The 16291-nt window shown below is 48.9% G+C and overlaps 1 protein-coding gene across 4 annotated transcripts in view; it reads right to left on the bottom strand.

Annotated features, from left to right (window-relative positions):
• Positions 1-16291, bottom strand: part of LOC147022236 (serine protease HTRA2, mitochondrial-like) — a 32717-nt gene that overhangs the window by 6577 nt on the left and 9849 nt on the right. For 2 of the 4 annotated variants that reach the window (XM_085892929.1, XM_085892930.1), the window contains 4 exons: positions 15752-15784; positions 15241-15349; positions 15075-15135; positions 8682-9168 (listed from right to left, as the gene is read on the bottom strand). In XM_085892929.1, coding sequence (XP_085749055.1) covers positions 8991-9168; positions 15075-15135; positions 15241-15349; positions 15752-15784 — 381 coding nt within the window. In that variant the 3' untranslated portion in view covers positions 8682-8990. Of the gene's footprint in view, positions 1-7561; positions 8610-8681; positions 9169-15074; positions 15136-15240; positions 15350-15751; positions 15785-16291 lie in introns of those variants that run through there. The other 2 variants (XR_015061124.1, XM_085892931.1) reach the window with 2 other exon arrangements.

Below are 16291 nucleotides of genomic sequence, written 5' to 3'. Positions count from 1 at the left end.
GGGGGAAACAGGAGGGGGTTGCTGATGCTCGGGGGAAGGAGGATATCACCCTGTCTCGGGTCCCGCGGCGAGCGTCTCCTCCTTGGTCGCGTTGCTGGCCTCTCCCTCTCCAGCTCCCGGCACCGACGCGAGCACCCCCTCGTCCGCCTTCGCCGCCGTCACCTCTCCACAGCTCCGTCTACTCGCCCTCTCCGTCTCCTCTCTTGGCTCGTCCCAACTCTTCACTCTTGACTTCTCTCACTTCTTTCCAGCTCCACCGACGACTCTCTTGAACTCCGCACAACTGCCTTTACTGACGAACGCAGCCGTTTATATAAGCCCCGTGGCTTCGCTCTTTCACCCTTGACCCTCTGCCTCCGACCCTTCACCTCTCTAACTGGCTCCCCATTGGCCCGAGGAAAAGTGGGCGTGAATGCTTTTTGATCCATGAATTTGCATATAGCGACCGCCCTCCAACGCCCTGGAGGCGGGGCCAAATCGCCCCTCGCTCACCGATTGGACGGAACAAAAGTGGGCGTGAGTCGTTTTTGATCCGTTTTCTGCGGAAAGTCCGTGATGTTTTTGAATACGCTGCTCGGTGCGCGCCCTACACGAGTCCAGTATCGGTGCCCACGAGTGGCGCGAGATGGTGTGGATGCGATGGTGGCGAGTTGTGACGGTAAAGGTCGTGGCTGTTGTGAGGCGGCGTTGTGGTTGGTGGTTGTTGTGAAGCGGCGTTGTGGTTGGTGGTTGTTGTTGTGAAGCGGCGTTGTGGTTGGTGGTTGTTGTGTGACGGCTGTTGAGACGTGGTTGGTGGTGGTAGTAATGGCGGCTGGTCCAAAATAAAGATAGTAAAAGAAAAACGGCTATCCTGAAGAGTCGCAGCCCGACTGAATGACATTTATTCCCTCGAAACAACGGGTTTGGGCCTAACTACACATATACTTACCGAGATATCTCACTTAAGGGACCTGAATGGTGGTTTGCGAATTTGGTCAACCACAACACTACCCCCTCCCCTTTTTACAGACTCGTCCCGAGTCGTCAAATTTTCGTGTGCCATCATGTGTAGTTTTCCCCTAGTACATTTTACCTACGGATCCCTGAGTGGGACATTCATGGTATTCGTGTCCCCAAAATAAATAACCTAAGGGCTGAGTAACTACCTAAACAAACTCACTCACACGGACGACTTAAATAAAATTGCCGGCGCTAGGACAGACATGCCGGGGGCGCACTCATATTTACAGTACATCTTAACCTTAACTTACAAATTTTACACTAAACCATGGCCCAGGATCAATGAACTCTGCAAAAAGAAAGCAGTTAGCAGGGAGCCAGGCTGCTCGCATGCAGTCTCTGGCTCAAACAACGCAGGTGACAGGGAACGTGGCCGGCTGCTCACACGCAGTCCAAGGCCTTCCCTTTTGAACTGAACGCAGTGAACCACAACGGTGCATGGGCTGCACAAACATAGTCTCCGTGCCAGCTCAAGTGGCACACGCAATGAACACAATGAATGGATGGATGAATGGTTTGAATGGATGAACGCAAACACGGTGCACGGGCCGCCACTGCAGGCCCGTGTTGTACCTGCCAACAGGGCAGTTCTCGCAACTTGCAAACTGTTGCCTTGATCCTGGCGCACATGGAAATGAACAGGGGGGGCAAAGCAAAAATTGAACGGGGCTGGTGAACAGGGGCAGTGGGCATGGCATGGCAAAGGCAGCAGGCAAACACAGCCCGCAGAAGAAGGCCGCTGCAGGCAAACACAGCCGGCAGACGAACTGGCCGGCACAGGCCTTGAAGAAAACAGCCAGCCGGCAGATGAAGTGGGCCGGCACAGGCCTTGCAGCACAGCAGCTGCAGACGATCCAGCCGGCACAGGCCTCGCAGCAAAACAACAGCTGCCGATGAAGTGGGCCGGCACAGGCCTTGAAGCAAAACACGGCCAGCCGATGAAGTTGGCCAGCCTTTGCCGTTCAGTGGAGGTTGGTGGAGGGAGTGCGGTGGTGCTGGCCACTTGGAAGGCGGGCTCGGACCTACCTACCTGTCTCCCTCCCACCTATCGCCTTTGCCTGTCACTGTACATACCCACTCCCTTAATTTGTCAAACCCCAATTTAGCCCCAACTTATTTTTTTTATTTTTTATTTTATTTTTACTTCCCCAATATAAATCGTCCCCTAACCCCCTGTACTGTCCTTGTTCGGCTAACCTATCCTGTCACCTAGCCTACTCCCAACCCCTACGTTCCCTTCCCGGAGGGGAATAAGGGAGAGCTAACGTCCTGTGTCGAGGCCCAACGAAGCCTCAGAATGGCCTCCCCAGACTTCAGCGATCTATAACCAAAGTGGGTCCAGCGGCCCACAACGAGAGCGAGGGGATGGATGGTGCGGAGGGGTACACTTCCTATCTACCCTATCCATTTAACTGTTAAACTACCCCGGGGCTTTCAACAAGTGCCTCTCGCTTAAACTATTGGTTCTAACAACCCAGATTCCCGTCGCCTGTGTTGGTGTCCTCACAATTTCGGGCCTCGACCTCCAATTTTCTTCCCGTGCCCTCACACGGTCTCATGGCTGGGACACGTGGCTCCCTTTGGCAGGCACGACCCTCTGCCGATTCTCCGACGATGGCACCCCCGGGCACTACACTGCCTCCGAGCCTACCAGCTCCCTAAACACCGGGGAGTGCCCCCCATGGCACCTCCCCTGAAACGCACACGTGGCAGGCTGGCTTCCCAGGCCCCTTTCCGAGGGTCACCCGTGCCCACAACACTGCCCACGCGGCTAATGGCGCCCCGGGCCCCCGCACCAAGCAGGCGCACCCGTGCCCACTACGCTATCCCGGCGCCCCATGGGCCCTTGGCCTACCACGGCCGACTAGCCTGGTGCCCGGGGTACCCACTCAGCGATACTCACCTTTCGCAGCCACGCTCCCAGCCCGTCAACAGGGCTCCTGCACCCCTCCAAACGGGTTTCGAGCCTACATTCCCACCAACAGCAAAACGACCTCCATTTTTCAATTTGACTAACCCAGCTAACTCACTTTACTCTGACCCCGGGGTCCCTTGGGCGGGAGTCACTCCTCCCCCCAATCACTCATCGCACCATGCAGTCCCCATTTGCTCCATACACACAGACCCGCTGGCCTCACTCATTCACCAAGCACATGCTTCCACTTCACTCACCAACTCTTCAACACACTCACGCTGAACTCTGCCATCCTTCTAACTACATCCCCTAACTAACTCGTGCTCCCACGTCGTCCCTTAAACTATAGCATGTTCCTTTTAACACTACGTCGCTAAACTACATCCCCTCTACACATTCACAAGTCTGTCCATGTCCTCAAATCCTAAAATAACTTTTATTTCCCCACCTAAAGCTCATCTAAATCCCTCTAACTAATCCATTCCACGGACTCCATGAGGACTTACCCCTGCCCCATGAAGTCGGTCTAACTAAGCTAACCCTTCCCCCTAACTAGTTTCCATCCTGTGCCCTGTAAGGGGGTCTTCCACCCCTTGCCCAGGAATCCTGTGCACCCGAAAGTGAGGCTTGCTTTTTCCTTTTTTTTTTTTTCTTTACATGCGCAGCACCAGCGCGGCAACTCACAGCTCGCGCATTTTACACCTGCCCGTGACGTCATGCAGCTGCACGTGTTCCTCGTCCCTCCTTGGACGGTACCATCCGGCAGGGATACCCCTCCTGCCGGATTCCAACCCCACGTGCAGCCATGACGTCACCGTGCGCATAAAAAAAAAAAACACAAGCCCCACGTCTCGAGGGGTTCCCCACGCAAACACATGTGCTTTGCCCGTTGGAGCTTAACACACACGATCGCGTGGAGAACCCGTCCGGTCCAAATCCGTAATCCTGCCTAAACTTTGTCCGTCCGCGGGATCGGCAAATCCACCGCGTGCGTTTCCGGACCGGGACTTCACTCTCGCAAGCGAGCACGTGGGGGCCTCGTGCGTTGCACAGCACGGACCTCGTGCTCACTGCTGGGTGAACCCGGCACGGTTCCCGAAACAACTACAGCCGCTACTCGGCTTTCTTTCCTCTGTCGCCGTCGTCGCCATTCGACCCACGCACACCTGCGTGTTACGACGCTCACACTCCATTCCATTACATTCACACCGGGAGACGCGGCTGCGTGCTCCCGCATGCCAACCGACATCTCCCTCACATACCGCTCTCTCACACACATGGTCTCCCTTGCATAAACCATACCACTCACACGTGGTGCTCCATTCACTCGCGGTTCCTCATCCACACACCGTGCCTCACTCACACACGCGGGGGCACTTACTCGCGGTGCCTCATCCACACTGGCCATTTCATCCACACACACGGCCTCACTCACACACGGTGCCTCACCCACACACGCGGGGGCACTCACCCGCGGTGCCTCACTCACACACGCGGGGGCACTCAACCGCGGTGTTTCATCCACACACCGTCCCTCACTCACACACGCGGGGGAACTCACCCGCGGTGCCTCACTCACACACACGGCGACACTCACACACGGTGCCTCATCCACACTGGCCGTTTCATCCACACACACGGCCTCTTCCACACACGGGTCCTCATCCACACACGGCGTGCTGGGAAGCACGTACTCCGGCACCATCGCCACCACACCACTCACACACGGGGTCGCTTCCACACACGGGGACGCACTCACGCCTTGCACCACACACACAGGGACAACCACACTGGGGATTCGTGTCCCCACAAGGGTCTCCGGGGCCTCTATACCCCCCAAGCTCTCCAAGCACCCGTTCGCAGCACTCCTCCCCTCGACCTCGCAAAGCACGACCGAACTCACCTGGTCGTGACTCGCCTCAAGGGGGCATACTCCCTCCCCTCGTTCCTGGAGGAGGCTATCCCGCTGCTCGCACTGGGTCTCCACCCAGTCCACCAGCTCACCCCCATTATCCTCCACTACCTCCGTGTGTGTGTGTGTGTGCGTCTCTATCCCCGTCTTCATCGTGCAGTCTTCCCTCTATCGTTCCCATCTCCCGTGTCTCAACTATTTTTATTTCCTTTGTCGTCACCTCGTGCCTCGTCTCGCACGTTTTGGTCTCCCCATTTAATTTTTCCCTTTCGGTCATCGTCACGACCCTCGCCCAACACGCCCCCCGAATTATTTTTTTACCCGCCCCCACCGCGGGCCTGTCAGCCGTTGCACCCCCTTCCAGCTCGTTCGCTTCTACACGTGGAGTCGCCATTTTGATCTCCCTGGTCACGGCCTTCATGCCCGCCTGCAGGCATCGGCCCATGTTCTGCGTCTCACCCCGCAGCTTTTTAGTTTCTTCCTTCATGTTTGCTTCCATTCCGTTTATTTGCTTGTTCGTTTGCTGTGTATTCGCATCCATCGTCGTTTTCACTTCGTCCATTTGCTTGTTCATTCCTTTCATTTCGTTTTTCATTTCATTTGTATTTGTATCCATCTTTTCGTTTATTTGTTTGTTCATGCCTTTCATTTCGTTTTTCATTTCATTTGTCATTGCCGCCAGCATGGCGCACAGCTGGGCCATGTCGGGTGCGCTTGGGTGAGCCGTTTCGGCAAGGGTCGGGGGGTTTTGGTGGAGAGGGGGAGGGGAGGTGTCATACACCGCGGCCGCTGCCGCACCCATTTCGGGCTCTGGGTTCAGTTGGGCGAGTTCGTTTTCCTGTACAACCAACATTTCCTGCACGGGGATTTCATCCTGAGCCATGGATTCTTCACATTCTACATCCATTTCTAATACCCCCGGCTCCCGCTCGCCTTGAGACGCCATCTTGCTTCTCTTAAAGGGTTAATTTAGCTCGCTCGTAATTTGGAGGGAATCGGGGGTCGCTTCTCTCACCCCTGGACCGATTCCCGTGAATTTAATTGGAGACAGGAGAGCCCGTTTTCCCGTTCTCCGATACCAGTGCCGCGAGGAGGGCGATGGGTTTATATCGCACGACCTGACACCAGTGTTGCGGATTCGCGCCCGCCGGCGTGCGGACGGCCACGTAACTCGAATCGCGGCACGTCGCCCACCGGATGGACAATCCAGTCGTGACCCTCTCGGACTAACGCCGGGAACCAGTCACGGGTGGACCTGTCGGTCTCACCGCGATCGAGCCAATCGGCCCCCGCGTGGGATAGGGTTGCTCGCCAAATTCGACCTACCTAAGTACCCACACGGAGGGTAGACCTGGCGATCGCACCTCGCCGCAGGTCGACTTCGGACACGGGCCACTTTAAGCGACCCGTTCCGTACTATCGGGATAACCGAGCGGTGTTATTCGTCGGCCTCGACGGTTCGATTAATTATCGGGCATTTTAGCCCACGACCAACCCTTTACGTGAAGCAAGATGGAGATTCAAGAGAGGAAAAGACGAAGCGAAGCGGGAAAACAGTTCAACAATAAGCACATTTATTTCGCGATGAACGGAAAGCACACAAAAAACAATTCCACCAAAAGCACATGTAAAAGAAGAAGACAATGCAATATTGCACAAAAAGCAAATGCAACAATGCAGATCTAACCGACTACCGGGCACACGGCAACACTTATACAATTTTACTTCACAGACGGCGCCGACAACACATATTCCCAAAGCAAAAGAAAAGAACCACCCTCCAGGAGGAGGGGGGTAGACGGGCCTGGGGCCGAGACCGTGTCGGGCCTACCCGTCTGATGATGAGACGCAGAGCGGCGGTGGTGCCTCAACTCCGCGGGCCTCGCGGACAGTGTCTGGTAGGGGGTGGGAAAGGGGCCCCCTTTGTCGCACTATCTCAGCGCGGGGGGGAAACAGGAGGGGGTTGCTGATGCTCGGGGGAAGGTGGATATCACCCTGTCTCGGGTCCCGCGGCGAGCGTCTCCTCCTTGGTCGCGTTGCTGGCCTCTCCCTCTCCAGCTCCCGGCACCGACGCGAGCACCCCCTCGTCCGCCTTCGCCGCCGTCACCTCTCCACAGCTCCGTCTACTCACCCTCTCCGTCTCCTCTCTTGGCTCGTCCCAACTCTTCACTCTTGACTTCTCTCACTTCTTTCCAGCTCCACCGACGACTCTCTTGAACTCCGCACAACTGCCTTTACTGACGAACGCAGCCGTTTATATAAGCCCCGTGGCTTCGCTCTTTCACCCTTGACCCTCTGCCTCCGACCCTTCACCTCTCTAACTGGCTCTCCATTGGCCCGAGGAAAAGTGGGCGTGAATGCTTTTTGATCCATGAATTTGCATATAGCGACCGCCCTCCAACGCCCTGGAGGCGGGGCCAAATCGCCCCTCGCTCACCGATTGGACGGAACAAAAGTGGGCGTGAGTCGTTTTTGATCCGTTTTCTGCGGAAAGTCCGTGATGTTTTTGAATACGCTGCTCGGTGCGCGCCCTACACGAGTCCAGTATCGGTGCCCACGAGTGGCGCGAGATGGTGTGGATGCGATGGTGGCGAGTTGTGACGGTAAAGGTCGTGGCTGTTGTTGTGAGGCGGCGTTGTGGTTGGTGGTTGTTGTTGTGAAGCGGCGTTGTGGTTGGTGGTTGTTGTTGTGAAGCGGCGTTGTGGTTGGTGGTTGTTGTGTGACGGCTGTTGAGACGTGGTTGGTGGTGGTAGTAATGGCGGCTGGTCTAAAATAAAGATAGTAAAAGAAAAACGGCTATCCTGAAGAGTCGCAGCCCGACTGAATGACATTTATTCCCTCGAAACAACGGGTTTGGGCCTAACTACACATATACTTACCGAGATATCTCACCTAAGGGACCTGAATGGTGCTTTGCGAATTTGGTCAACCACAACAATATTTTGGTGTAAAACAAACTTGACAAAATGGATATTAGCTGCGTGCAGTGAAATAAGAGAAAAATCGCATTTAAACGTTTGAAATTCAATTCATTTGCAGTTAATTTCCACTCTAAATTTAAGGATTTTTCGACTTTATAATAGCAAATCACCTCAGTCGAGCATTGGATAAGATGCAGAATATGAATAGACGTAAAATACCGCGAAAAAAGGAATTGTTATTTTTACACCCTACTAGCGCCCCCGAGCGGATATCGCTTAAAAACGAACCTGCATGAAGGGCCAGCAAGCGATTTCCGAAACTAAACATTATGACCTACCAAAAAAATGACATGCCACTTTGCCCCTCGTTTGATACCGATCTCTGAAATTTGGGGTCCAGCTCACGTCTACATGGACGGATGGATGGACAACCCGAAACAATAATGTCTCCGGCGACTTCGTCAGCAGAGGCATAAAAACTAACCGCACAAGAAAAAGTAAACACAAGGAACCCCCCCCCCCCAAAAAAAAAACAACCCCTCAAAGGGGGCACATCGGATGGGAAGCACAACCCCATGAGACCTTGATGTATCGTACCAAATTTGGTCCATATTGGTCAGGTAGTTTGTGAGAAGATGTCTTGGTTAAATGTTAAAGGCCGGACAATAGGATCCAGTCTGAGTTTATTTCGGAGAAATAGCCTTCAAACATTCATTTTTAGCTCACCTGGAACGTAGTTCCGGGGAGCTTCTGTGATCGAGCAGTGTCCGAAGGTGTCAGTCAGTCTCTAAACACTTCAGTCATTAATCGCTTGAACCACACGATTTTGATGAAACTTGGTCACAAGCTTCATATCTGATGTCTGCGGGGGGCGGGGTGTTGAGTGACTTGCTTCTCATCCAGGTGAGCGTCTGGAAAGGCAGTCTTGTGTTTTTCTAAATGAGCATTACCTCATCAAATGAAAATATTCCTTAAAAAAAAGGCATCACATATCTCATTTATTTTAGTTCAGGACATTTGAAATAGTTTGAAGATGATGTGTGCCAAATTTGAAGTACAGTACTCTCTTCCTTCTAAAGTTGTGATGAAATTACTATGAAAAAGATCAAATTTGAGATAAATGCGATGAAAATTTTTGCTCAAATTTTTTTGTTTGAGCCTGTTATCATGTCTTTTCTTATTGTGTTGAATTTTCCTTCTGCACACAAAGTAATTTAACACTAAATTTGAAAATTTGAATTTTCTACGTCAGTAAGTGGCGTGTAACCTCAGGAGAAGTCATTTCCAGGGATGTGTCAGATATTTTGGCAAAGAGAAAGACATACTTGTGGGCAGGTGAGTGCTGGGTGACCCGGTAGATCAGGATTCCCTGGGAGACCTCTGGGAAATTGGTATCTCTCATTCTCAGCTCCTGAATCAGGCTGTTAATGGAAAATAACAATGAAATCACTGTGATTAGTAAACTTTGAAATGGCATGCAATAAAGCTCAATTAGTACAAAAGTGTGCTTTCCAACTTTATGGTTACCCCTGTGTTTATGCAAATCTTCTGGATCAGAGCTGAGGACTTGGGGGTGGGAGGGGTTGATTTAATCAAGCAACTATTCCTTGCATATTGTTGAAGTTACACTTTCAATTGCACGGAGTTTCCGTGGGTACCTGCTCGAAGGTAATATTGTTACGGGGACGGGACGTCGGCCGCAAGCATGACCACTAGATGGAGCAGTAGAGTCGGCTCGACCGATCGCCCGGACAGAATTCAGATCGTACTTCTCTGGAAAACTCCGGAGAATACGGGTCCTTTGTTGTGGACTGTGAAGCGTCAATATTTCCACCACATGGTACAGGGTTATTCGCCAAATTTCAAAATACCCAGAGACCACGTGGCGATCTACCGAGTCTTCACACCATCGACGGAACTCGTACGAAACCGAGCCGTTTGGCGAGCTCGTTCCATGTGCGATCCCGAGCGGTTTTAATCGCCAAGTTCCGTCGGTCCGATTATCCCGTTACTGCGGCACAACGGCCCCGCTAATTTCCAACAAACGCGACACGCTCAGTCAATGCAGGAATGGACATGACGAACTGAGAACATTCAACAAATGGGGATATTTATTTACAATGCAATAATGGGGGACTATGGAACACAGAAGAGCAGATTTATACCGAATAAAGCAATGCAATGCAAATATATATACAGCTCAAAGCACATACTATTTTACTACTTAAAGACGGGCCCATACACAGACACACATACACGGAGAGAAGTGGACCCCAAATGGTCTTTATTAGGATCTCCAGCCCGGAGGACAGTCGGGCTGAAGATCAGTGGTAGCTGGCTGGCTACCTGACCGCCAACGCGCGGCTGGGCGTCCCCTTCTTCCCGGAGCTCCGGACACCGTAGGGACAGACCAGCGCAGCTGAACCCAACTGAGGTGGATCGAGGTCGTCGCCCACGCTTGCGATCCTTTGGAGGAGGAGGCGGTGGATGAGGATGAGGACCAGGGCTGACGGCGACGAGGGTGGTGAAGAAATCTCTCCTCCTTATCCGGACCTTTGTGGACTTCTCTCCGAAAAATCTCCCTCTGAGGATCCTCTGTTCCGACTTTTATACTCTCCGGCGCTGCGCGACCCCCGCTCCCCCACTCCCACGCTCCCCAGCACCCCGGTGGGGGGGGCTTCCACCTTCACCTACTGAGCGCGTGGAGGGAGGAAGCGTTGTTCTTTGCAGAGAGGAGGGTTGTTCTTTTGCAGAGGAGGGTTGTTCCTTGCGGAGGAGGGTTGTTCTTTGCAGGGGAGGGTTGGTCTTCTTCTTTTGCAGAATCTTGGTAAAACTCCGAACTATTAAAATAAATCACAGCGCATTTACATTGATTTACCCTTTAGACAAGGGATGGAACCCTATCTATAAAACACATACTTACCGATATAACTCATCTATAAGACCTGTATGTTGTGTGCGATAGATTTCCAAATTCTTAACAATATCAGTCTTCATTTGTTGTGCATTTTTTTTCCATCTTTGTACGACTGTCCAAGTACTGTATCCCGGCCATTGTTCATTATTTTATTTTGGTTCAACAGATGGGTTTTGTAAATTAAACGTCGGTCCCTCAGATAATTTAATGGGCTTGCACCAGTTTGCCTTTTATGGCCTGGCAAGGAGTGGGGCTACTTGGAAGGGTCAGCGTCCAAGTGCTCTCAGCCTGGTTGGTATCCTCACAGCTTAGTAAGTGGTGAGGTTAATTGTACGGGCTAGTACCCGAGCATCCCAACTAAGGGTGTGGTGAAGGATCCTGGGAGAATATGATGGATGTGTTGCCATACACGCAGTAAGTTTTCTGTATTATTGAATTATAATAGTGCCTCCACTTGCATAGCAAGTTTGTATTTATCAGGTGTTTCTATGATGGTGGATAATTCGTATTTTATTTTCAGATTGATAAAGGCCTACCAATGAAACTATTTATTTATAATGTTGCTTTTTAATGGAATCGGTCTAAGCTCTTCCTGATTTATTTATCTCTCATGATAATGTCATGTCAGAGGGTCCATTAACACAGACGGACTGAGCCAGAGGTCTGATAAAGGCCTCCATAAATTCTGAAACGATCTTTAAAGTTACTGTATTCATTTGCAATATATTATGATTCCCCAAGGATTGTTCCAATAAAAACTGAACCTGGTGATGAAATGTGGTGGGAGGCAAAAGGTGGGAAAGAATTTTTTATTCATTAAAGGGGGCTTATTTACAAAGTATTCGGGGAAAAGGGAGGACAGAACAACAAACAAACAAGAAAGACATCATGCATAGCATGATACTTGCGAAATCCCTAAAACAAATTTGACCTTAAAAATAATAGGTGGTTAGATTCAGTGACCTGATATGCAAATTCTCTTCCAATTTAAAGTCAACCGGATGAAAATTGAGGATTTTAGAAATTTGACAAAGTTGTTGACCTTTGGCTATGTTGACCTTTTGACCTCACTAGGCTTCTTGCTTATGATGAACCACCATTTGGTGAAGTTTAGTGAAGATCAGTTTAAAATTGTGACCCGTAGGTGATTGAAACAGACCAGACCAACCAATGCACTTGCGAAATGGAAGATTCGCAAGTCATAACGGCACACATCCGGCGGCCAACAGTCGCAGATCAGAATGAAAGGAACATGCAATGTTATTTATTTTGTACATAAGGCCTAACCCTAGATATTGGTGCCAAATACGGGACTCACACAACGAAGGGGAACTGAACAGTCGAGGATTTGAGGCTGGCACGAGCTTGTTGTAGCTGATGAATGACGATTATACAAGGTATGGCTCAGGTTGCGATGGTGAAGAGGAATGGTGATGAGAGCCAGAGACAGAGAGAGCGCTCTCTCTTCCTCTGTCCCCAATGCTCAACTGCCATGGGCATGCATGGTCACAGTCCTTTCCACCTTAAGGATCGTCCTCATGCATGGGGGCTCCCTCTCGTTGACCACCCTCTTCCAGTGGGCGGTGCTGCCTTTTTGGCCATCCCATCCTTCTCCAGGGCTCCACAGCTTACTTTGCCATCATGGCTTGCCGTCTGCTGGCCAAATGGATGTGGCATTTGGAAAGCACATAGCTCTGTTTTGTTGTTCAATGCCACAAGTCCTCCACCTGGTCTCATCTGTTGTAGGAGGTTTTACATAATACTCTTGACCTATTTTGCTCTAGTGAATGCTCACTGCCTCCTCAGTGCACATTTGACAAGATGAATTACCTCTACAGATATCTAGCACAAGAGTAATGTGTTACCATACTCAAACATGTGGACCAAGCTAATGTCATTAGTATAATCTATTTTTAGATCATCCCCCAACCCCCCCCCCCACCATTTCCATGTACGTAACCCATTTCAGATCTGTTTTGTTCTTGCATACGGGCAGCTATCATTTCTTGGAAGCACAGCTGTGCCCCTCATCCAGTACACTGGTACTCATTTTGCTGACCTCAGAAGGACAGGCAAAGCCTACAGTATCCCAGATAACTTTGAAGGTAAGCCAAAGAAAGCAAGTTCATTTTACTGTATGATTTGGTTAAAATATCGTTAGGTTCCAGAAAACGTTACGACTCGTATTTTAATTGTAAAAAGTGCCAATGTGCAGGATCATGAAGAAATTTCATCTTAAATTTAAAATGTTTCCACGGGAGAACGTCCCAAAATCCCCGTAGTACAAGTCAACTCATTCGGGGTTCACACTCTGGTACTCTCTTACGCAGCAAATTATTACCTCAGCCACCTGCGATGGATGGAGGTAATGTTTTCACCCATGTTTGTTTGGTTGTCTGTTTCTTGCAAAATCAAAGATACGCAAGTACTGTCAGACCCTACCATTCACGTTCCATGATTTGCAGTTCATATAATGTGACCCGCTTCAACATTCGCGGCCCTGTGCTTCGCGCATTCGCGTTTATTTTTTTTTTATTTTTTTTTTTGCCTTCATGGTTTTTCGCTGGCATATTCGCAGTTTTTCTGATACACTCTCTGACCCTGTAATTCATGTATTTGCGGGATTAAAAAAAAATTCCTTGAGGAATCGCAAACTGCTGGGAACCTATCCCCCTTTTTCCCATTGAAACAATGCCCCGACATTTGTGGATTCGACGTTCGGAGCATTTTTCAGAGAAGTATCCCCCACGAATGCCGAGGTCAGAGAGTGTATTGGTTTGTCTGATCTGTGATTGTCTGTCTGACATAGACAATTGCCTACAGGTCACTTTTAAAGCAATCTTCACAAAATCGTAGAGTTGGTCACAGGCGAGAACTCCGATTGATTTTGAGGTAAAAAGGTCTCATCGCCAAAGGTCAACAACTTTGTCAAATTTCTGAAATAAATTTTCATCTGATTGACTTGAAATTCGAAGAGGATTTACATATCAGGTCACTGAATTCAACCACCTATTATTTTCACGGTCAAATTTGTTTTCGGGATTTTGCAAGTGTCCTACTTTGCACGATGTCTTTCTTGTTCGTTTGTGTGCAGGATATCTCAAAGTTGAGGACAGATTCGGATGAAACCTGGTGGGCAGGTTGTGTGTGTGTGTGTGTGTGTGTGTGTGTGTGTGTGTGTGTGTGTGTGTGTGTGTGTGTGTGTGTGTGTGTGTGTGTGTGTGTGTGTGTGTGAGACAAGGAAGATTTGATTCGATTTTGGTGAATATCTAGTTGCTTTAAATTTTTTCAAGTGAATCTTTACCATCGAGAGATCGGGCCAAAAATGATACATAGCGCTATATCTCAAAACATTGTGAATGAGTTGGTTAGGTGACTAGAACAAGCCGATTAAATTTTGGTTCAGGTTCGAATCCATATCCGGCCTACCAGTGGGATACAAAACATGAACTAATCAGCTTGGCAGAGGTATGCACACTACCGAGTGTACTTACAGTTTATCATTGTTTTTCACAAAATCTCACCAACACCTCTACAGCAGACAGCTCACAATGAAATACTTGCCTTCATGAAGAGTGGAAGCAGTTTTAAGTCTGATGAAGGGCTAACGCCCGAAAAGTCAGCCACGCCTCACTTCCTATGGCGATTAATATACTCTTAGCCTTTCAGTTGATAAAATTCATGAGAACGACACCTCACGGTTTGTTCCAACAACTTTCTCAACCATTAATCATTCAATTATGCCTAAATGTTTCTCAATCTTCCTCAGGTTTGCTGATGAAAGCTGAACTGTAGTAGCTGAAAAAGCCAGTGGAACAAACCCTGAGCTTTCTGCTGTGAAAGTATGTAATCAGCCCAAGGTTTTTGAATGGCATATGCAAACGCTACACACTTCATGGTCTTATTTCTACTCCCTTACTTATTACCTGCCTGCCTTTCCCCCCTCCACTAGAATGCGTTTATTTATTTATTCGGACTGGAGTGCCACACAGGCCATCCCATGTTTTTATTTTATCTTGTGGCTCAATTCCTTTTATCTTTACTTTAATGGAGCAAACGTGGATGTCACCAAAATTTGACGTGGTGGAAATAGCGCTACCTTTTGTGGTAGCCGGTATTACAAATAATCGTCCTTTATCTTATATGTTGTGATCAATAAAATTTCTTTCAAAAATAACAATTATAAAGTGCATTTCCAAGACTATCGCAGCACATTGTCCACCGACCGAGAAGAGTACTCCTGCATGGGAGTGCCCGCTAGTATATGCAATGTCTTTATCTTCTAACTTCCCTTCTTTTCAATGCACTTCCCCATAATCCTGCACACATATGTAACGAGCCAATAAATCAAAGTACACTGTTGAAGTCGCTGGCAACAGAGATAGAGGACAATGCATGAAAATTATTCACCTGGTTGTGAGGGTCAACATTGTAACGCCAATGTATCGCCATACACCGGGAATAGGTTCCTCTGCAAGACATCAACAAACAAATCATGGAGAAGAGACAAACAGAGGATTTAAAGATTTGAAACTTCCGAGAACAAGAAATGTCCAAAAATTTCTCCATGACTCACTTTTCATGTCCTTGGTATCCTCCAGGAATTGTTTAACGTGGTTAGACAGGATCGCGAAGGAGATCCCAGCCGTCACTTTCATGGAGTTCACTCCAATCACCTCGCCATCCTGGAAATGACAGTCTTACACAGCCTCCGAAAGAACACAGAGTGCTTATAACTGCTGCTTTGTCAAGATTACAAATTGTGCATCTCAACAATGTAAGAGAATGAGGAGCTTCAGGAAAGTCAAAAGGAAATGGACAATGCAACAGTTGCCGGAGTTCAGCATGTGAGTCTTCAAATACAAAAATCATGGCTCTTGTGCTTTTAAAAGGAAATTCCATATTTAAAATACTCGTATTGCTTCTGTGGTCGTCATGTGAGGGTTCTCATTAAATATGTGGCATGGTAGTTAACAATGCAGCATTTTCAAAAGCACATCAGACATTGAGAAAGTGTTTGAAAATATTCCAGATCCACATTGATAGACATGTTTATAAATATTCCAGTGCAATAAAGTAAAACTTACCAGATTAATCAGAGGACCTCCAGAATTTCCTACCTGGGAATGGTGCAAGAAAGGAAATGGATTATGAATGTGTCATCACCGGGGAAGGGATAATTTCATTAGAGTAGTTCCATGTTTCCTATTGTGTTCAGATTAGTAATCCCGTCAATTACCCCAAATAGCATCGCCAGAGATGGAATGTTTAGATAGCAGCTCGTTATCCCTCTAATCCCTGTAATTTCACTTTCACATGTCCATCATTTCCCTGATTATTTTATTGCTTTACAAACGGAAAGAATTAACAAGTGTTGATGCCATCGTTTGTTGCAAAACTGCACCGCACCACAATATTCATATTGTAAATAATGTTCAGTCTTTTTGATTTGGATAATCCTGCCTGTATCTGGAGGAAACGAAATCACAGTTTTTACACCAATTCCCTCCACCATAATGTGTGTATATATAGCTGTAGCCTTCGACTTCATCGGATTCTTCCTAATCAAACAATGGGGTTATTGTTGAGGCACTCTTGTCTGCAACCACATGCAGCACTACACGGAA

The sequence above is a fragment of the Eptatretus burgeri genome, chromosome 8 (genome assembly GCF_056783735.1).
Source record: "Eptatretus burgeri isolate ZD-2024b chromosome 8, Ebu_testis_v1, whole genome shotgun sequence".
Classification (NCBI taxonomy): domain Eukaryota; kingdom Metazoa; phylum Chordata; class Myxini; order Myxiniformes; family Myxinidae; genus Eptatretus; species Eptatretus burgeri.
Note: the sequence above shows the minus strand (reverse complement) of the source record. Positions and strands in the feature narration are given on the sequence as shown.